Below are 22,073 nucleotides of genomic sequence, written 5' to 3' on the forward strand. Positions count from 1 at the left end.
TTTCCTGATATGTTTGCCAGACATTAAAGATACAAACTGTAGTAGTAAATTACCTTCTGTGGGGTGCTTCCTGAGACTTGATTTTTTTAAAACATCTTTTAAAAATTGTATTTCTTCTTTAAGTTGTAGACAGATAATTCAGAATAACCTGTCCTTCTGGGGATGCTGGGAGCTGAACGATTACGTTCACACCCAAGTGTTTCAGAGATGGAACTGGAACAAATCAAGCTCTGTGCAGATATATTAGCAAAAAGCTCCTTGAGAGTGGGCCTTCCCAGTCTGTTTGGGAAAGACTGTGTGGAAGTGCAGTAGTGAAATGTACCAAGGGAATGAGTATGCCAGGTAAACACACTGCCAGCGGGTTGTCACCTTCTGTGCACAACATAGGCCGTACCTTTTGGTCTTGATCTTGAAAATGTACAAGTGAATGAGTGGAGGTCTACAGGGCTGGAGCCAGGAGGTGTGGTGATGCCAAGAAGGGGCAGGTCTGGCAGAAAGCAACCTGCCCTAGCAGATGGCTGAGCAGGGCTTGGGACCTGGGCTGTGACATCACCACCGCACGTGTGTGAGAAGTGAATGTGTCACACAAGAACTAAACATACCACGTGGTGGCATGCATCTCTAGTTGGTAGATACAGAAAGAAATGGACTGTGGCCTACTGAAGTGCATTCATCTGCAAAGCATAAGTGAATTGCTGTGGATTGTATTCCATTTCTGCACAGGTACTCGTGTGCCTCTGTGCTTGGGGGCTGTAGGCACAGTGCTTTGTTCAGCCTGGTGCAGAACAAGCAGACCCGGGCTCAGTGTGCTGCCTGGCAGCAGTCAGTGTGTGCAGTGTGCAGCCCTGTGGCACACCACCATGCGCTTGCACGTGTACACAGTCCTGTATGCTGGAGTGCAGGTCAGGAAGTATGGATAGCTAGCTCTGCAAAGAGATGACAGAAGGAAAACAGTTTGAAAAAGGCAGTTCTGCAATGTGTGTGTGTTTGAATCACTGTAAGATAGGTTGGGGAAGAAACATCTTGGTGTGGGAAGGTGAGGCAGGAGGTTTGTGTTTGTGTTGCTGATCCTCTTGGGTTGGAAGCTGCCATACTGATTTTACATGTTCTTAATGGTAAGACAAAGGGACTTGTCACAAGTTGTGCTGAATTTAGAGATATTAACCTTAGATTTTGGCTTTCAGTCTTACATGAGAATAGGTAGAATGCAAGTTCAAAATAGCATCTTATAGTGAACGAAGCCAAAATGTGAATGGGGGTCTGAAACAACACATGTCTTTTGCCAGCATTAAAAAAGGGAAAAAAAAAAAAAAAAAAGAAAAGAAAAAAGAAAAAAAAGCTGATTCTCCTCTGTTTTATCCACGGAATGGTTTTGTTCTGTTTTACTTTTTTGATCTTCAGCAGAAAGCTGCTGGGCCGCAGAGTGCCAGTGCATGTGGTGTGTGTTAGTTCTCTGTCGGTAATTTTACTGCTGCTAACTTCAAATCCTCCAGGGGGAGTTAATTACAGGAAAACCCTTCTAACCATCAGCTGCATATTTCCATGACAAGAAGGGTTTCAGCTCACACTGAACAATTCCAGAATGGGAGTTATCATTATTTACATGGGTGTGCTGTAGAAGAAAGTAAAACTTGGGTTTGCACGATGCTGTTAAGGCTTTTTGATAATTTACTTTGTACTTATTGCTTACGTATGAGTGGCAGTGACGGCTTGGGGAGGAACTGCCCTGCAGAAATGGAAGCCTATTCTGCATGGCAAGAGGAACCTTTTTTGTTTCCTTCTTTCTTTTTTTTTGTAATGTCCACAGCAAGCCCAGGGCATTTGTTGGGATACTTCAGATTTTTTTTTAAAATATATTTTTATTCTGTTGTTTTTCACTTAATTGCAAAGTCCATTACTCGCAATTTATGTGCATATATGTAGTTAATTTAAACTGTATAACTCGCCACTGGGGACTTGCCTCCTGCTGGAAGTGTTTGCACGGTAACATTTTGGTTTCAAACGAGCAGCACAACTCCGTCCTGCATGGCAGCGCTCCGAGGCAGCAGTGAGCAGCAGCAATGTGTTGCAGCGAGTTGCTCACGGTGCAGGGTTTTCAAAGGCGCAGCGCTACGGGCATTCTCAATATCTTTAAGAAATAGCGTGCTCATTTTAAACTGCGCGGGGAGAGGGGAGGTTGTTTTTTCGGTTGTTCTGTTTTGTTTTTGCCTTTAGCACAGTAAGTGCCAGCTCCAGTGTAGTGAACTCTCATCTCTGTTGGGGTTTTGTTGTTGTTGTTTTGCTTTGTTTTGCTGCTGCTCTGAGCCGGTAAGCGAAGCCAAATCTCCGCGTGGCCCTCGCTGCGGAGCTGCTGCCGCTCCCGACGCTCCGCTGTGGCTCTGCGAGGCCCCGGCTCCTCCCGGAGCGCGCGGCGGCGGCACGAGCTGCCCGCTCCCTCCTGCCTCGCGGCACCGCCGGCACGCGCAGGTTCCTGCCGGCGGTCCCCGCGCCTCCTGAGGGCAGGTGCACGCCGCCGTCCTCCTCGCCCTCCCGCGGGGGAAGCGATGGGAGCCGTCCCGCCGTCCCGCCCGGTGTCTTCCCGGGGCGTGCGGGGGAGCGGCGCCGCCGCCGAGACGGAGCGGGGCTCGGAGCCTGGCCGGGAGTCGGCGGTGGGTGTGCGAACGGGAGCCGCGGGGAAGAGCCGCTTGTAGGTTCCCCTGCGCTGTCGTCAGCGCTTGCGGCGCAGTTGGCCGCTGAGGAGAGCTGCGGATAATTTTGAGCAGGCTTAATAGGATTAAAACTAGTTGTGTCCTAACATTAGGGGATTAAGGCAGCTACTTCCCATAGGTTGTCCCAAACTGTGTTTTCTTTTATGAACTTTCATTTTTGTATAAAAAAACACAACACCGTACTGCTTTGTCTCTGAGACCTGACAGAGCACCGTGCCTTTCTCGTTGCAGCTCCTGACGAAGATATACTTGTTAAGGGAAAGCAGTCTATCAAGAGTCAAGCCTTAGGAAATCAGAACTCAGAAAGTGAGATTCTCTTAGAAGGCGACGACGATATCACGTCATTCATTGAGGAAAGAGAAGTGGAGAACCTAACAGGTAACTGCAGCTATCTGATTTCTCCTCAGCCTCCTTACTGCCTAAGTTCTCATCTCGCCAGCTCTGCAGCAAATAATACTTGTAATGCACACCTATACACTGTTCCTGCCCATTACCAAATCATTAACATCACTTTTCTGTACACATCTGATGCTGGGGATTTACTTGAGGAGAGCTGTGCATTTTCTTGCTCGGCTTTTTATAACCTCCTGCCTTCCAGAGCAGATGCCTGTGTTCTAGGAAACCTTCTTTAGGAAAAGCAGCTCTACTCAGCCAAGAGCTTCCTTTATTTTTGACCTTGTTACGCTCCTCGAAACATAAGGCCCTGTGGGCAATTAGGCAAGTTTGTAATTAAAGGCTTGGGAGAGTTTCCATTTTTTTTTCCCCCCCTCAGCTGATAAAATTTCACATGTGAATTATTCACTTGCGTTTGAAGGATCTGTACGATCACTGGATTTAACTCCTTTAAGCTCCCCTTTACCCCCCAGTTTGAGTCCCTTCTCCATCATACCCGTATTTGACCTCACTTTTCCTGGAAGAAAAATTAAAACAGTACTTCAGTTCCTTGAATCTGATGAATTTGACCAAGTTTCGTGCAGCCTTTGCTGATGTTGCAATCCAAGTGGAATGAGTCCATTCTGTACAGTTCAGAATGTAAATAGTAACTTCCTTGGTTTGGAGACTGGGGGTAACAGAGTGTCTTCATTGTTATTTGAGGGGTATGAAATTACTCATTAGTATAAATTTATCTGTGTTCTTCTGCTTTCTCAACTGGTATCCTCTGCTCATTTTCTTTAGAGAAAAAGGACATTTCTTGGATAATTCTGGTTTCCTGAGAACCTGGTGTGATGAGCCCACATTATGATAATTTAATGAAATTTAGTGGAAGTGATTATTTATTGTCAGCTTGCTCATCCCTTGTCTGAACTGCTTTTCACTCATTTTAATTAAAAAACAAACAAACAAACAAACAAAAAACCAGGTTTAAAAATACAGCATAATAATAAAAACTTGGGTAGGAAAACTGAAGTAAAAGAAAGAAGCAGGAGAATAATAGCCTTTAATGTGTGTGAATCTCTTTTTCCTTCCTTTCTACCATGAGCTTTCTTCTCAACAGCTTTCTCTCTTTCCTTCTCTTTTATTATGTATTCATTGCTTCTAGTAATACATTCATACAGTAATAGAGGTGAAAGGGGAGTTTAATTATATAATCTTGACAATGGCAATAGGATTAAGAAGTAATCCTCACTAATAAAGTGGTGTGGGTTAGAAATGAAGTGGAAATTGTCAGGGGTCTTCTACAGGACCTGGAATGCCCCAGCTTCTGCAGCTGTCTGCTTGCCCTGTAATTGAATGTCTGAGGGTGATTGAAAAAATGTTATTTCTCCTCTGGATTACATGCTAATGTACAGAGGGCAAAGGGAGACAGCAAAAGAACACATAGCTGCTTATTTCATCCATTTGTGGGGGTGAGCTTTGGGAAATCATGGCAGTTCTGCAGCTATCTCATGCCCATCTGCAAACACAATGTATTTGTACATTGGGAATAGAGGGCAAAGCTGCTCTGATCTCAGCAGAGCATCTCTTCTTTTGTCCTAGTGGCACACATTGAGATTGATGCGAGATTAAGGACCATCACCCTCCTAACAATTGATGGAAATGACAATTCATCTGAATGTTTTGTCAGTTATTCTCACATTGATTACCTGAACGTGTGTACCTCATTTTTAGATGCTTTATTAAAACAAAATCGTCCATGTCACTTTCATATCTTCGGCTGTTTTATGAAAGCCAGATAATACTGCAGCTGAGAAACTTCGTTTCCTTACCTCATAATCAGCCAAATGACAAACCTAACCTCTTTTCTTTCTGTTAGTTTATATAATAGATCCCGTACTGCTAGATCTGTGCTGAACCTATTGTTTTCAGTGGTCGTCTGATCTGTCCCTGTGATAAGCCCTGTGGAGATGCGATTATTCCAATAAAAATTCATTCAGTTGGAAACCAACCCTCCAGCTGTTTACTCCCATAGTCCCCGAGCTACACTAATGCTGTATGGAATCCTTGAAAAATACTTAATGTGAAATCAAAAGCATCTTTAAAACATTTTACTGTAAGCTCCGTAAGGCTGTGTAACTTTGACGATAGATTTCTGTCATCCATGAGGGAACACTTCACAATCGGACAACTTTGAGCCTTGACTGCTTTCTTCATCTTTGTAGAAAGCTATTGAAACTCTCCAGTACCTACAGAACGCATCTGACAGTAAGATTTCATATGTTGGTTTGTGCTCTCCCTATATTGCATACAACAGAAGGAATGCAACGGCTGAGATTTCTCAAAAGGATAATGTGTCTGAGTGAAAATCATATCTTGCCATGCTAAAGCTGGCTTTGGCATCTGTAATATATGCATCAGTTCGCAATTGTAGCGGCTTCAACTTTGCGCAGAACAGAGAAACTGTAAATCTATTACATATGTTCTCTTCTGGGATAAAAAGACTCTTTAAGGAAGGGCTAAGATCTTTGTTTTATTTATTATCATACTCGGGGTTTGAAAAGCAAGTAATTGTGACAGTGGTTGGTGTTTGTACTCTTTGGCAGGTCCAGTCGCCCTGAGCGCGCCAGCTCAGCTGGTGGCACCCTCGGTGGTGGTAAAAGGCACTCTGTCCATCACTCTTTCCGAGCTCTACTTCGAGGTGGATGAAGAAGATCCCAGTTTTAAGAAAATCGACCCGAAGGTAAGAGATCATTGACCCTGAGCTCTGAGAGATGATGACAAATTACCCGAGCCCTTTAATTCTTCATTCTACTCCCTTTACCTCTGTTGGCCCTCAGTGCTCCTGCTTTAGGAAGTTTGCGACTGACCATGTACCTTAGTGAACTTCTCTTGAGCGACACCTCCCCTCCTCCCTGTTCTCCCCATCCCACAATTCGACCCTACTTGAATGTTAATTAGCTTGCTGCGAATAAAGCTCCAGGGAGGCATCTGAAATAAAGACATCTTGAATCGCAGGCCTATGTGAACACAGGAAAGTCCAGCCAGCCCGTTAGCACGAACGCTTTGTTTTCCTTTCCTCTTTTCACATAACACCAGCATAACATTGTGCTTAACCTCCTGTGCTCTTAAGTTTTCAGTGCTTCAGCATCGTATTATTATATAACAGATTTTACAGGGCCTGTTACTATTTATGATGCCTAAGCAGAAAACTTAATTGCACTCTTAAAAATACATTCTCAAACTGACTTGTTAATTTTCACAAACTTCACTTGCTGTGAGCTACTTGATGGCCAGAATTTGTTTAAAATGAGAAACCTTTCTGTAAAATCCCAATTTCGGGGGTAGTATATTCTGACATCAGCTTAATAAGGTTACACCTGAATGTTTTATGCGGCGTTGCAGCAGCGCTTGAAAAGCGTGACACGTTACTAGCAAATATTCTCATATCCATGTTAAGCACGTTGCTGTCTGCTGGTCTTTGTAAATATCTGCTTATTATTAAACGTGGTGGTAATTTCTTGGTGAAGGGAAAAAAGTCACAGGAAGACCTAGTGGGGTTGTGCTGATCTGTCGGCAGCGCCCTGTGTGTTGTGTTAAGCATCGCTTTGGGTCTTAGTTCCTGTGGAGTAGATGGCTCTCATCTGTATTCAGTACGGTCTGAAAGCTGGGATCATCTGGTGCTATCAAGGAAAGAATTTATTTTGTAAAGAACACTCTCCAACCCTTCTAGCTAATTGCTCATAGAAAACTGTGGCTTAAAAGAGTGATTTTATGTTGGAAATATAAATGGAATTTAACTTCCTTCTGGTCCTGAAACAGTTTGGAAATATATTTAAAGTGTGAAATAGCTCTTAAAATTTGGCTGTGCTTCCTCTTTCCCTCCTACTTTTTAAAATACGTAACGGTAGGAAACGTCTAAATATAAACTGTGAGGACAAGTTGCTGTAGTTGATCCTCCATTTTCAGTGTAGTGCCGTGTGTTGTACCGGCACCAGAAAAACCTCACGGGTCTGCAGCTGCTGCTTCCCATGCAGGACCTTTAGGCACAGATAAGAACTCTCACCGTTTTTGTGACCCGGTTTGTGGGGACGTGGCCACATTCGGCTGGCTTTCTTTGCTCCCGTTTTCTAATGGTTGGGAGTGGCTGTTTCCCTGCCCTCGGGCAGAGCTCGCCTTTGCTCTGACTGTCTTTCATTCTGCATCTGAGGCATTTTCTTTAGCTTCTTAGAGAAGGAGTCGGTTACGTGAAGCACGGACTATACATCTCTTACATTCTATTTGTGATGCTACTTTCGCTGGAAGACTTTAAAAATATATATCTTACTATGTCTTTTTGGGAGGGGAGGGCTAAAAAGAAACGGCGTGAAATTTGATTTGAAATAGCGATGAGCTCCCGCTGCAGCTCGCTTTGAAGCATTAACACCTCCCTGCCCCACCCTCCGCTTGGATCTTAGTGCCTGGAACTGCTCCGGAGTACGCCCTGAAAACCCTCGAGCAGAGTAGCTCAGAAGGCGCCCTTAATTTAATTAACGAGGCTTCGTCCGTTTGCTACATTTAAGTTACTTGGCTGTTTGTCCAAAGTACCGAAAAGAGAGCGGTGTGACGCGGTGCCGAACGAGCGCCGTGCTGGCGATGCTACGAGCGCCGATAAGATCGGGGCTGGCGCTCGGCGCTGTTTTCCCACGGAAACGGCCGCCCCGCCAGGTGAGCCGGGGGGCGCTGGGGCTGCATCCCGTCCCTCCCGGCCCCGCCGCGCTGCCCGCGCCTCTCGCTTCGTTTTCGCGACCCGAATGGGAACGGCTGTTTCTTTCCGGCTCCGACCTCAAAGAAACGGAAGCGGCGTTTCGGAGCGAGAAAGTTGCCTTTCGCCTCCCCTCCGAGGGACGCCGAAACTTACACGAAATGCTGCAAACGGGCTCTGAAGCCTGTCGGGGTGGGGAGCGAGAGGGGTTGGGGGGGGAGCAGAGCAGCTAACGACGGCGCCGTTAACGCTGAAAAACTCTGCAGGCTTTTCCAAGGCGGGGAAGTTAAGCTGCGGGTGGAGGGAGCGGCGCTGGGAGTCCCGGGAGCCCCCGGCTCGGCGCCTTGTTCCGAGCGGGCAGCCCGCGGGGAGACACACAGCTTTCGTGCCGGTGCCGCCGAGCGAGCGGGGCGGTGATGCGCCGGCATCGTTCGGGGTGGCTCCGAGTCCACCGGGACGGCGCGTTCGCACGGGGAATTTGTAACGCTAAGTACAAGCACTCGAGTCCTAGTTAACAAAAATAATAATTAAAAAAAAAAAAAAAAGAAAGAAAAGAAAAAAAAAAAAAGAAGAAGCTGGAAGTGAAAACGAGCGCGCCCGATGCAAGGCGAAACGCCGCGGGCTGCCCGCCTGGAACGGGGCGATGCTCCGCGTGGGTCAAAGAGGAGAGGGGAAAGGCACAAAAGTGTAACGCGGTACAGAGGTGCTCGCACGCAGAGCAAGGGGTTTTCTCAGCACCCCGTTTTAACGGGAAACCGAGGGACTGCGCCGAGCGGAGGGCTCGCGTTCAGCCTGCGGGAACGTCCCGCTTCAGGTCTTGGTTTTTAAGTGTCGCTTCTGCGGTTCGGAAGGGCCCTACCGGCCCGAACTTAAGAACCATGCACGAAAAGTAAAGTTAAAGTGATATTTTTATTACTATTTGCAACAAGTCAGTGGCGGGGCACATCATCTGACCTCGGCTCCGAAACACATTTAACATCGGTAAAACTTTTTTTTTGTTTGTTTTTTAAAGGGCAATTTGTACATATAGTTAAATAATTTTTCACTTGGTGACAACATTCAGGCAGACGAGAGAGAGAGAGTAAGAAAAGGACTATACAGGGATTGGAAAATGTACCTTTGGGCTTTCGTTTGGCCGTGGCAAAAGTCCGAGCGCTTCCCTTTGCGGAGGAGGAGAGGCGGGGGGGGGGGGGGGGCCGTCCCCGCGGGCGGCGCCGATCCGTAGCAGTCTGCGGCCGCCGCGGTACCGGGGCGAGCGGCTTGCGCCCGGGCGCCGGCCCTATAGTTTGTCGAGGCTTTTGGGATTGGTGAGGATCTCCCGGGCCAGCCTCCAGGTCTGTTTGGCGGCGCTCTCCAGGGCCGAGTGGGGCTTGCCCTGAAAGAGGTCGAGGTTGGGCAGGAAGTAGTGCGGGCAGCGGCGGCACTGCAGGCAGGAGATGAGCTGCAGCAGGATGCCGTTGAGGCGGTCGCCCAGGCACGCCTCGTCCCAGTCGGTCTCTCGCGGGTGCTTCTCGCACTCGTACAGCAGCAGCGTCTTCATGTGGTAGTTGTTGAGCGGCTGCCCCGGCAGCTCCAGGTGCCGGTCCCGCAGCGTCTTGAGCACCGAGAGGCACTTGTTGCGGCAGCCGCCCATCAGCAGACGGTTCTCGGCCTCGCCGAACTGCAGCACCCAGGCGTCGCTTTCGGCCGAGCTCTGTTTGCCCGTCAGCGAGTAGCACTCCTTGGAGAGCAGGTTGAAGCCTTCCGCCTTCACCTCGGCCACGCGGTTGGGGCCGGGCCAGGGGATGTGCGGCATGGGCCACTGCGCCGCGCTGCGCGGCCAGATGCCCGTGCACTTGAAGGCGGGCGTGATCTGCACCACGTAGCGCTCGCGGATGCGCAGCTTCACCTCGCTCGTGTCCGCGATCATCTTCACCACGTCGCGGTAGCTGCACTTGTCCACGGCCTGGGCCACCAGCGTCTGGAAGCGGGAGCGGATCTTGCGTGCCGACAGGTAGCCCGAGGCCGTGATGAACTCCACCCAGAGCGACATGCTGCGCTTGCGGCCGTCGCTCAGCTTGAGCACGGCGCAGCCCGGCAGGGAGCCGTCGTCCACGAAGTTGAAGACGCCCATCTGGTTGAGGTAGAGCACCACCTCGAACTCGGTGGGCGAGATCACTTCCAGCCCCTCGTAGCGGGCGTCGATCTCGCTCAGCGAGCTGATGAAGCGCGGCTCCTGCACCTCCACCTCCTTCAGCACGTCCGACACCACCTTGCACACCTCGCGGATGGTCTTGGCGATGGCCGCCTTGCGCGCCTGGCAGCGCTCCGTGTAGTACTTGTTGAGCTGGTACACCAGCTTGGCCTGGGCGGCGATCATGTTGGGGCACAGGTCCGGGCTGTACACCGGGCTCTCGCAGTACGTTGAGGGATCCAATGCTTTAGCGGGGGCTGCAGCTTGGCGGAGGGCAGCGGCCGGCTCGGGCACCCCCGCCCCCGCCGGGCGGACGGCGGCAGCGCGGGGCGGAGGAAGAGGAGGCGGCGGCGGCACGAAGCGGCGCGGCCCGGCGCTGCCCCGGCCCGGGGGCGGCGGGGGCCGGGAGGTGGGTGCTGCCGCTGCGCTCGGCCGCCCGCCCCCCCGCGCCGCTGCAGGGCCGCTTCAGCAGTTCATGGAATCGAAAAGAGCCCGGGCGAAGTCGCGCAGGAGTTCCCCGCAGAAGCGCCGGTCGGCGGCGAAGTTTAGCACCGCCCGCGGGGCGAGAGCAAGGAGGAGGAGGAGGCGGCGGCGAAAGGCGAGCGGTGTCCCGAGCGCCGAGCGAGCCCCGTCCGGCCGCCGCCCTCGGTCCGATCTCGGTGCGTGCCCTGCCGCCGCCGGGTGCCGCTGGGCGCCTTTCTGCCCCTGGAGCTGCGCGGCTCCCGGAATCGTTACTCGCAGAGTTGTGCGCCCGCTCCGCGCTCGCTCATCCCCGTCCTGCGGCTCGGCACGGATTGTCGGGGTTTGTTTTTCTTTGCACACACTGTGTTATCCCGGGCGGGAGGAGGGCGGTGCGGTATGCCCGGGAGCGCTTCTCCTCCCCCTCCCCACCCCTGGCTGTGCGCGCCGCGGCTCTCTCTGTCCGCGCCTCTCCTCCTCCTCTTCCGCGTGTCCGCGCGGCTCTGGGCGCGCTGGCGCCGTGGTTACTTTATGAATGGGCCCCGGCCGCGGCGGAGGGGCGGAGCGCGCCTCCTACAATCGCCGCCGAGCTGTCAGCGGCGCGGCCAATCGCGGCGCCGGGCGCGGCCGGAGCGGGACTGGCGGGCGGGGCGCGGGGGGCGCGGGCACGGCGACGCGCACTGCCGCGGCCCCGGACCGGGCACCGGCGGCTCGAGATCTCGATGGCGGCTCGGGAGCGTCCCGCAGGCCGGGAGCGCGGTGTGTGCCGGCTGCCGGAGCTCCGGCGGTGTGCGGGGGGACCGCGGCATTGCAAATGTCCCGAGGCTGATGTCGGGCTGTAGCGGGGAAAGTGTGAGCGTCGCTGGGGCGGGGCGGCGCGCCGCGGTCACGTTAACGGAGATAAATCCGTGCCGTAAAGTTGCTCTCACTCTCCTGAGGTGGAGGATTGAGTTATTCGAAAAGGAAACGGTGTTTTATGCAAGTTTGTGATAATGAGAACAATGAGCGGTTTGGATGTAGAACCGCGAAACACGCGGCGGTGCAGAAATGCAGAGAGAGGGTGTTCGTGGAACGCCGGAGCAAAGCGAACGCTTTTCCCTACAAACTCCCGATGTGGGGAGAGGTGACGTCCGCCCGCTCCGCACCGCCGCTCCCCGAGCTGCGTGTCCCCCTCTGCGGCGGGCCCGGCGGATCCCCAGCGCGCCGAGAGCCGGGAGCGGGGCCGCGGCCGTTCCCACGCCGTGCGCTCTGTGCCGGGTCTCGGCTCGTCCCGCGCTTGAGCTCCGCGTCCGGTTCTCTCTTTTTTTTTTTGCCTTTCGTTGTGGCTGGCTGGTTTTACTAAATAAAATATCGCCGTCTGTTTGCCGCGTGCGTTTAAATTAGAAACATGCCTGATGCCGGCCGTATAACCGCACGCTGGATGAAGTAAGTGTGGACGTGCCCGGCGCTGGTGCTGCTCGGGGTTCTGTCCTCGACGAGCCGCCCGCTTCGGGCTTTGCGTTACGGCTCCGCGGCTTTGACGCCGCTGATCGGCGGGGCCGGCAGGTGCCCGGCGGGATGGAGACGGGGCGGTGGCGGCTCCGGGCAGAGCAGCCTCAAGGAGCGGAGAATAAGGGCCGTGATACCGCCGGCCCGGGCAAGCGTGAGGAGCGGCAGAGCGCCGGGTCGGGCGGGGGCGGGGGGACGAGGGTGCCTATTTTCAGGGCAAAAATAGAACGGAGGCGGGCACCCTCCTGCCCCCCTCCTAAGGTAACCGATGGTAAAGTGTTACCAGTGCTCAGATTTAAAACAATTCATTACCAATTTTCCCGTCTGAGGTTGAAGCGCTAGTAAATAATAAATCAGCTGAACAAAAGCCGACTTTAATTTATTGCTCTGGCGCTAATTAGAAACATCATTTGAGCAATAAACTTAAACACTTCCAGCATATAATGCACGTGAAGCCCTTCTCTGGGCGATTGCGGCCGCGCCGCATTAAGACCGTCTTCGGCTGCGGCGGAATTTGCTCTCGCCGGGATGAATAATTGATAGGAACGGTATCGGAGGAGCTGCAGTCGAAGAGCCCCTCTCCCCATTGCCTTTATGGATGCTGGCGAGGAAGCCCGTCAGCACTTCTCGATGGTGCACCGTACGGAGCGGCAGCCCCTCCGGCGGCGGGGAACACCGCGCTCCGTTGGGATGAAGGAGCGCGGAGAGGGACTCTCGGGGCTAAAAGGCACTTGAAGCCTTCAGAGCGATTGATCTGCATTCTCCCGTTATAATCCGTCTCATCATACTTGAGTTAATGAGGCAGGGGCGGAGGTGATCTGATGGTCCTTGACAAATTCATTAGGGAGGCTGCGGGACGTTTTATTTGACTGTTAAACATCGTGTTTGTTTGGTTTAGGCAGCGCCAACGCCGGCACGCCGCTGCCTGCAGCAATAGCGTTTTGTTAGCGAGGGCTGCTGGAAACGGAGCTGCGAGGGACTCGTGCGGGGGGGAGCGCGCTGCCCCTCGGCGCCTCCTCCGCTGCGGGCCCGCACGTGGCAGCGCTCCTGCGGGCAAACGGGGCGGCAGAGTGGCAGCCAACGGCGGCCAGGAAATGTGCGATCGCCTTTTTGATTTTATTCTGTTTCAGTTCGAGAGAGAATGCCGTGCATTTTGTTAAGCCTTAAAATAATAATAATAATAAAGGCATACCAACAAAACGAGAAGAAAACTGGAAAACAAATGGGAGTTTCAGCAGGAAGCACGCGTGTTTTTTATTGTGTGCTGTGGCATGCTTGCTTTTGCTTGGCTAGCCATCTTACAGTCAGCGTGTTTCAAGACCCTTTTTATTCTAAAAGGTGTATTTTGAAGTTTCTCTCACGTGGTACCGATGCAGCATTTAATTTTAAAGTCAATTCAAAGTTTAATCAAAATCGTGAGGCTTTTAAGGGGTTTGTGCCCAATTTACCCTTTTCCTCTCTCCTCTCCCCTGAGTGGAGAGGGAAAAGAGAATGCATGAACAGGTGCTCCCAAAAGGGACAATAAGTGTTTTTATGAATAGCACATGAAATATGGATGTGTACCCATCCATTTTGTTCGTGGCAGCTTTGTAGACAAGACCCAGCCAGTGCTCCATGATTTTCCAGTAGCTGCTTTCCTTTCTGCTAAGGGATGCAGGTCTGTGGAAAAACACGATAATTAATCTCCTCGTGGATCCTAACATTGTGATGGTTTTTTTTTCCTGGGGATCAGTCTTCAAACATTCTCAGCTTTAAGCACTTTGTTGAACTCTGCTTCCATTTATAGAAGAACAGTATGGGAAAAGAGCTAGTGCCCTTTGCCTGTCATTTTCATACATTCCTGCACTGCTGATGGAGCCTGAACTGCTGCAGGGAATGTATGGATTTGAGAAGAAATGATTCAGTAATGCATGTTGTGTTTCTCTGCAGCAAAACCAGGTTAATGGTTACAGTAAAGGCTGCCATGCGTTTGGTGGTTAAAATTCTGTTTACGTTCAGTAGTGTGCAGTATGTACCTTGTTTCTTTTATTTTTAAAGGCATGGCTTGGCTTTGCTGTCTGCTGATCTCTCCTAAGAACTGTGTTTATGAAGTTAGCTGATAGCGCTCATTGAGGGAGGGATGTTTTCCATTTGGCAGATGTCATTAACATAGCTCATTGGCAAAGAGTATTATACAAATTTGGTATGTTTTTTAAATGTAAAGGTTGGATGGTATGGTAATTAAATACTTTATACGTGTTTCTAAGTCTCCCTTTGCTTTCTTTCTGGAGTGGGAAAGGGAAGGCTCCAACTACTCCTCTAAGGAGCTCAATTTTCCTTTCCTTAAAATGTGGATGTATTCATCTCCTGGTGTCATCTCCTGGTGTTTTAACTATGAAGCCATTTGAAGGCTGTCTCTGTCACTTTGAATCTTGAGTTGAAGGTAGCTTCTCTTTTCTTGCAATGAATAGCTGTGGCTTTTAGATGTAAGATTATTTTGGCTACTCAACACAGTTTTATAAGTTTGCCCTCAGTAAGTTGACAATTAGAGAAAATCAGACAAGCGTGGCAGAAAAGAACATTTCTAATGCTTTTGTAGCATTTTCTTCTTTAAAAACTTCTCGAGGCCCTTTTGTGTTGTTTATTTTGTTTGGTTGTGGTTGCATACTATTGCTGTGTGCTATTGTATTCAGCAGAATTAACCTAATTCAGTGTGCTGACTGGTCTTTATTTGCAATAATTGATTAGTTATGTTAATGATGTCCATTTTAAAAAGTATGAGAGCATGTAACATCCTGGGATTTTGCCAGCTTGATCCTCAGCTGGATGCAATAACACTCGTTTGCTTGAGAAGGGTATTTACGAGTTAATCTGGGCTTCTCTAATAAAATTCTTAAATTGAAATTCAAAAATTTCAGCTTCAAGCTCCAGAAGTGGAAGCTTCTTGTTTGTTCACTTGCACTCTTAGAAATACTTCCCCAAGTAGCAATGTAAAATACCTCTACTCCTCACCAGCCATGCTACAGGTAACAACCCTTTAGCGAGCGCCTGTGAGTGCAGTTCATAAAGGGAAAGGGAGCTGTGGGAGGAGGGTCAGAGGGGGCTCAATTTTCTCATTAGCACTGCTGAGCAGCATGCAGTCTATCGAGTCACTCTTTTTTGTTTCTGCTTCTCCCCCCACTTCTCCCCTCTCCCAGTATTCAAAGATGATTTTGGTTTTGGTGGAAGGCGGTTATGATAGAAGAGGCATGCAAGTTTTACTTAAATGTAACTTACTTATTCATTATTTTTTATGTTTCCTGTTTGAACAGCCTTTTAATTGTTGCTGTATTCAAATATTTTTCAATTTAAACACAGAATTAGAATTTCTGCTTGTTGTACCTCATGATATTAAACTTTTATCCTTTTGAAGTACTGTGCCAGCATAAAAGTAGCCTATTGCTAGTTATATAATCATTGAAGGGGATTTGTTGCTGTTTCTAATGAGAGAATCAAATCTTAGCTATTCCTATTTTATATCTTGCCATGCATATTGTATTTCAAAATAACTTCTCCATGATAATATGCTGCTCTCTTTTTAGTTTTCTTATGGATTGGATAAAAACCTGTGTGCAAAATAGTCCTACATACTGTCTCCTGTAGCTGGGAAGGAGAAACTGTGTCGGTTCAAGTAATGTATAGAAGCCATCTGCATAGTTTAATTGAAATAATATTTGGTGATCTAAGGGATGGAAATTGTTCCTTTTTCTTAACCATCTGAAATAAAACCGGGATGTAAAACAGCTGTCTTGGCCTATGGAAATCAAGGTTCTGCCAGTCTGTTTCTTTTCTTCATTTTCTCCTTCTATCTTCCTTTATTATCTTTGGATCCCAAGGAGTCTTTCTTATTTTCTAACTGGTTTTGTCTGCAACAAGGGGCTGGGTTGCTGGGTTTAAATAGACTTTGGATAGAGTGAAAAATCTTTGATCTATGTCTATGACTGCTTCCAAATGATTTGCTTGCTGGGACTGGACACTGTCCATGCCCTTTCACTTCACTATCAGATAGGCACACAAAAAGGACTTGACATGCTACCAGATGCATAGTTAATCATTGCATTAGGTCTGTAAAGGGGTCCATCCAGACTCAATTAGGTCTACCATTTTTAACTAGCGTTTGCTCTGTAGTTTGTTTGGAATGCAATATTAATTCTAACTGCTGTTCTGTTTATTTAACAGTGTTTTTATAGACTTCTACACTTTTATTTTCAGGCGGTTTTTGCTGCATTTCTTCTGCTTTGCCTTTATTTTGAACAAGTGAGTGTTAAGATACAACGGATATTTTTGCAGTATAATATATTATCTGAAGCTTTTGTGGAAAAAAAAAAAGTCTTTGTATAATTCGCTGTTTTCCTTTCTCAGTACTGATTTTTAAATATGCAGTTGAAATAAGGTAAATACAGCGACTGACATGTATTGAAAATGTGTATAGAAAAGTAGCTTCCAAGAGTATTTCAAGATTTGCAACTGAATGTTAAGATCTGAAACCCGTACAGCAGCAGTTCTCCTATCATTTATTTACACAAGAGCTCATTCTTATATCTGACTCTGCACGCTTTTCTGTGAGAAGGACATTAGGGATGTGGGAGTTAGGGAAGTTCAACTGCAGGGTGAAAAGCGTCAGGTAAGTTATTGCTCCAAATCTTGCTTGCAGATTTATATTAAAAGGTACTATGTGTGCTGAATATAGAGCATTTTAAATTCCTAGAGTTCACAGAGTTTCAAAAAGCTTGTAGTTGAGCTGACTTGTACTGTCACAGTATGAAGAAGCTCCAGTATTTATCAAATGGGATAAATAGTTTTGATCACCCGTGCTGTCTGTATTTCCCTGAAATGCTTATATTGAGGATAGGCCAACAGAGGGAGGGGCTAAAAAAGGGGTGAAGCCATCACTACTTAAAAATTAATGTTACTTCCAAAAGAAAGGAGTGCTAGTGGGAGTATTTTAAAGCATTTTCGTTTGTTTTTTATAAAAGTTTTAACTTGTTTTGGGGGAAAGGAGCAAGGCATTCTGATCTGTGTGTAGTTACTAAAGCTATTGTGTTCCACTTCAGGAAATAGTTCAGCCTTTATTTTAAATCTGGGATTTCATGCTTTAGTTCTTTGCTTCATGGTTGTCAGCATTCTTTAAGAAGGGAAGATACATTAAAATGTAACATTTATTATTTATCTGTGGCCACATTGATGTTCTGACATTGCTAACGGCCTTCCAAGATTCAGGATGTGTGAGTAAATGCTGCTCAGAAGTGCCAGTTAATGCTCTCCAGGGATTTTTAGAGTATTCGTACTTACCTGCTGTTCTGAAATACAGGTATGCACACATGTGCATGTGTATCCTGCATTTATATTGGTATTCATGCATATGAATATACAGCAAAGAAGAAGGATGTGAGTCCTTGCAAGGCATGGGCATGTAACTTTTCCTCACCCACTGTCTATCTCAGAAGCCCATTCTAAGTGGCACTCGAGTGCCAGCACATCTACAGAGGGCAACTGCGTATGTGTCTGGTGTGGGTCGCCAGAGTGTAAACTTGAAAGAAAGTAGGACTGAAATGCAGGGTCATTTGCGAATTTATGTTTTATCTCCCTTCGCTTGAAAATTTATGAGGAGAGTGACTTCGGGTGCTGGCGCTGTGTGTTCCAGGGCTTGCCCCCACTGATAACACCCTTGTTGGCGTGAAAGTGCAATGCAAATTATGACAGTTACAACCTTCTGTTTTGTTTAACCTGTCAGTGGATTTCCTGGCTCAGCGCTGAGGGCAATGGTGTGTTCAGCTAGTTCCATATTCACCTAAACTTAAAAGGTCAGGTTTCTACAGGCAAGCCTAGTCAGAGCCTAATTGATGAGGAGGGCAGGGGACAGAATTTACTGTTCTGTTGGCTAGTTTCATATCGTTAGGTTGTCCTGAAAGCATCAGGCAGTCACAGCCCCTTTCATGTAAGTGCTGACCCTAGACAGGATCTGACAATCAAAGGAGGCAGCCACAGGAACCGGTGCAAGTAGGCTATTGATTTTTCAGTTAGGTCTAAGTAGTTTGTAGTATGGGTAATGGGTGACAGAGGCAGGTATGTCATTATCAATGAGCTCCAGAACAGTAGCGACAGCCCCCGCTCATATTTCCTTCAGCACTGACAGTATGCATCCAGCGGTGGTCGATAAATCGCCCAACCTTTTCCTGACAAGTGACTTGGAGGTGGAGGGGGGAGTCAAAGAGCTAAACTTCTGTACTTGAACTTGACGGGGGTGCGGAGGGAGGAGGCCACCGCCCGCATCTGTGCGAGGGAGCAGGAGGGTGCGGGAGCAAGGCCCCAGCAGAGGCCTGGCCGGCCGCCTTGCCTCCACGCTTCCCAGAGAGTGAAAGTTTTTCTTGAGATCAAGTGGAATGGCTCAGAACACCGGCTTTCTGCATCAGGGGTCTGCTTCAGTAGTTAATTTAGGTTTCCATGGCAGGGCTTTGTTTTTACTTTAGCATTGCTCTGCATTTAATCAAGATTATAGTGCCGCGGCAGTGCAACAATCGCCGTCTGCCATTCCAAATCCGCTTTTAATTCCTAGTTTCCTCTTCTTAAATTTCATATGTGGAGACTATTTAAAGATACTGAAGCTTTCTTATAAATCCAAAGTGCTGTCAGTACCGTTTTACGTTCTGACTACCGACACTGTTTTCGGTCAGCAGTGTGGTATTAATACCATAGGAAGCTGAAAAAAGTTTTTATTACTTGGACCTTAATAGCGGTGGTTTCTGAATTTAATAGAGCTAGATGCAAATTTGAGGTTCACAATTAAATCCTGAAACATAACCAGAGAGCTTAAAAATTTTAATGAGCTGTTTTGTTTGTTTGTTTTGGTTTGGTTTTAAATATACCTGTAAGGGAACCCAGTTAAATGAATTCAAGTATCTTAATCTGAGTCTCCTGAAGTTTTCTAGTGTAACTTTACTGGAGGGATGTAAGTTATCTGCATTTTTTCAGAAGTTGGAATTCAGTCAGGTTTTATGCCGTGCACAGATGTTAACAAAATAGCATATGCTTATAATTAAAAAAATATATATATCTTTAAACAAATTGAAATAAAGCAGAAGAGTAAATGTTTTGAAAAACTTCCTTAAAATAACTCATTGCTATGGTATCTTGTTTAACAATGTTTGTAATGTTACACAGAGCAGGAATCTGAGACTGTGTATATTGAATAGCTGCAAAGCATCATACATGAAACTGAAACTTTTTAGCTGCCTGCAGCGGCTAAAGCTATTTTCTTTGTGGCTGCCTTTTAACTGCGTGAGCAGTGTTGACACAGACCCAAGAGGTGAGGCTGAAATTTATCAGAGGATTATGAAATCCTCTAATAAATATTTGCATGAGCTAAAAACACAAGTACCTGTCTGTATATTTGAAGCAGTTACAAAAGCAATTAGTTATAAAAATCAGTTTAGATCTTGTTACCTTGCCTATTGAACAGAGCTTCAGAAGATGGGCTGCCTAACTGTCTTCCAGATGAAATTTTTTTCAATTATTTGGACAGAAGGTGTTCCAGGAGATTTGAGGCCTTAGGTATTCAATGGGAGTTTTTCCTCTGTCAGCAGCCACAGTGTCTCACAGGGCCATTCTTTATGTTAAACTAGGCAAGAGTGCGGCTGAGCGGTTGGAATCTTATCTTCCCTTATAAGCAGTTACAGTATCTTTGACTGCATTTTCAGTGTTGCTGGCATGTTGTGTTATTGCAGAAATGTAAAAAGGAGCTGCAGAAAGCCGACAAATTAAATTTTCATGAAAGAAAACCCTAATCAGCAGTGACAGTGTAAGAGAAAGATGATTGCCACTTGGTCATTGTGGAGAGGCACTTAGGCTTGGTGTCAGTGCTTCTGTTAATGATGACTAATGTATTTCTCTGAGAGAACGCATGCTCAAACATACTGCTACAGTCCAGAGAAAGAACTGAGAGATAGGCACTATTAAGGTAAAAGGTTGTGAATCCTAAAACAAAAGCTTCAGCTGGAAGGGCTGCAGTGTTTCTGCAACGCCAGAAAGCACAGCTGTAAAGCTGTTCTTGTTCCACTCTTTAAGCAAAAGTATTCCATATATGCGTATACACACATGTATGATATATATATACACAAATCTATTATGTGCTACCTAATGCTGCTTTAATTAAAAAAAAAAAAGGAAAAAAAAAAAAAAGGCATAGCTGCCACATACCAGCATGTAAGAACGCTTGTCAGGAGTCACGTTTTATTCCTCTTCTGTTAACAAAGCCGCAGTATTTTTTTTCATACGCACAGTGCTGTGTTCTGAATAAACCTTTCGTAGCCAAATGCAAAATGACTCAAAAGACCTTTTCAAACGTTGAAGCTTTGGCTGTTAGGTATATTGGCAAAAAAGAGGTGGCATGTGTCATTTCTTCAGCTTTTCCCAAAGTGAGACCTTTCAGAAGGGCATTTGCAATGCTTGTCATATTTTTTCATATACATCTTATTGGCCTGACAAGTCTAGAGGACCATGAGAAAACAGATGTCATTGCATTCAGACAACACTAATTACTCTGGGATTTTTGCAGCCTCAGTGCCTACATGTAACTGTCGATTATGACTGTTTATGTGGCCTATCATGGGTACACGCTGCACACTCAGATAGAGCCACCAGGCTTTGTGTTCCCTGTTATCGCACAATAAGATATAAAAATCACCAACAAGCACCACGGCAAGAAAATGCTGTCACGTGCTGCTTTTATATGTTTAAAATTCAGTTTGTTAAGAGCTGCATTTATAGTTGTTATTAAATCATATCTTCTTCTAAATTGGGTCACGTTGGAAACCAACAGTCTTTTCTTATAAACTGTTGTCTTGGTGTCTTCTTTGTTAGATTTTCCTTGCAACTGTCATTTCAGAATCTATTCTTCCTGCTCAGCAATAACAGCTGCATGATTTTTAACACAAAGTTCAAGTGGTGGTCACATCGTGGCCTGGCTTTGTACGTTATTTTGAATTTTGGTACGCGTTTCATAAGCGGTGCAGCCAACGTTAATCACAGATTAGAAAATAAAAGCTCCAATAATGTAACTTCACTTGCTGATGAAGCAGAAATGGAAGCAGCTTTATCAAAGATGTATGATGAGATAAAACTGCAGTCTCTGCTGTACAGTTATAGTAATTATGACTAATGAACCGTCCAGTCTGGATGAAATGGCATGCCCACAGGGACTGTGTCCAATCAGTTGTGACTTATGCAAGCTGAACAAAACATTGATGGTGTTCCAGATTCAATATTGTAACAGGAAGTGTGCTCTTTGTTTGCAATGTCAGATTTGTCAAGTTATTTTCAGGCAATTTAGGCATAAACAGTGTTAGTAAATAAAGTCTCAAGAATTGGGGTTTGTTGAGGTCTGAAATAGGCTTGCAAAACTGCAGTTTTGCATGACCAAATATACGGGAATTAAACAAACAAACGAAAAAAACCCTACAACAGAATGCATCAGTGGCACATCCCTGATGCAAAATGCTAAGTTGGTCTGATCTTCTTGTTAATCTTTGAGAAGGTGCTATTTTTTAATATGCTGACGGTAATGAAAGCAAAAAACAAATGTAATCTATTTAGGCATACTGGAGCAATTTCTTTTTTAAGAAATTAGTTTGAGACCTGATACTACTACTTTTATTTTTCCTTTTGAAGCACTCTGTACTTGAATCTGTGTGTAATTTATAAGTAAAAGAAAACAAGATACTTCACAGTGTTGGTATCTGAAAGACAGTTTCTTATTGTGGGAAGGTTAATACATACAGCCACTATGAAATGAAGTTTCAGTATGTTTTGACAATCTGTAGGCCAGCAGCAGGGTAATGATTGTAGGAGTGCTTCTTTTTATAAAGACAATATGTGTAGTTGCAAAAAAGAAAAAAAAAAAAAGAAGAAAAATCTGCCAGTTAAATGTGGTTTGTAGTGGAACTTCTGAAGTTGATTGCAAGACAGCAAAATGGTACAAAAATACTTTTTTTATATATAAATTGGCGATAAGCTGTTAAGACTTGGTCTGGAAGCGGTTGTCTGTCAGCCTTTTTACTTACGTGCAACTGTTTGAGAGTTTTGGCAGGAAGATGATTAACTCATTACAGGC

The 22,073-nt window shown here is 46.8% G+C and overlaps 2 protein-coding genes across 7 annotated transcripts in view; one reads left to right on the forward strand and one right to left on the reverse strand.

Annotated features, from left to right (window-relative positions):
* Positions 1 to 22,073, forward strand: part of LRBA (LPS responsive beige-like anchor protein) — a 363,878-nt gene that overhangs the window by 194,706 nt on the left and 147,099 nt on the right. For all 6 annotated transcript variants that reach the window (XM_072334558.1, XM_072334559.1, XM_072334561.1 and 3 more), the window contains 2 exons: positions 2,940 to 3,086; positions 5,690 to 5,826. In XM_072334558.1, the coding sequence (XP_072190659.1) occupies positions 2,940 to 3,086; positions 5,690 to 5,826 (284 nt within the window). The remainder of the gene's footprint in view (positions 1 to 2,939; positions 3,087 to 5,689; positions 5,827 to 22,073) is intronic.
* On the reverse strand, positions 8,994 to 10,285 carry MAB21L2 (mab-21 like 2). The gene has a single exon (XM_072335691.1). It carries the CDS (start codon positions 10,184 to 10,186, stop codon positions 9,107 to 9,109), a length of 1,080 nt encoding a protein of 359 aa, XP_072191792.1. The 5' UTR covers positions 10,187 to 10,285; the 3' UTR covers positions 8,994 to 9,106.

Source organism: Excalfactoria chinensis, chromosome 4, assembly GCF_039878825.1.
Source record: "Excalfactoria chinensis isolate bCotChi1 chromosome 4, bCotChi1.hap2, whole genome shotgun sequence".
Taxonomy (NCBI): domain Eukaryota; kingdom Metazoa; phylum Chordata; class Aves; order Galliformes; family Phasianidae; genus Excalfactoria; species Excalfactoria chinensis.

Coding starts and splice junctions, on each gene's coding strand:
- MAB21L2 (XM_072335691.1), bottom strand. CDS start 10,186: ATGATCGCCGCCCAGGCCAAGCTGGTGTACCAGCTCAACAAGTACTAC.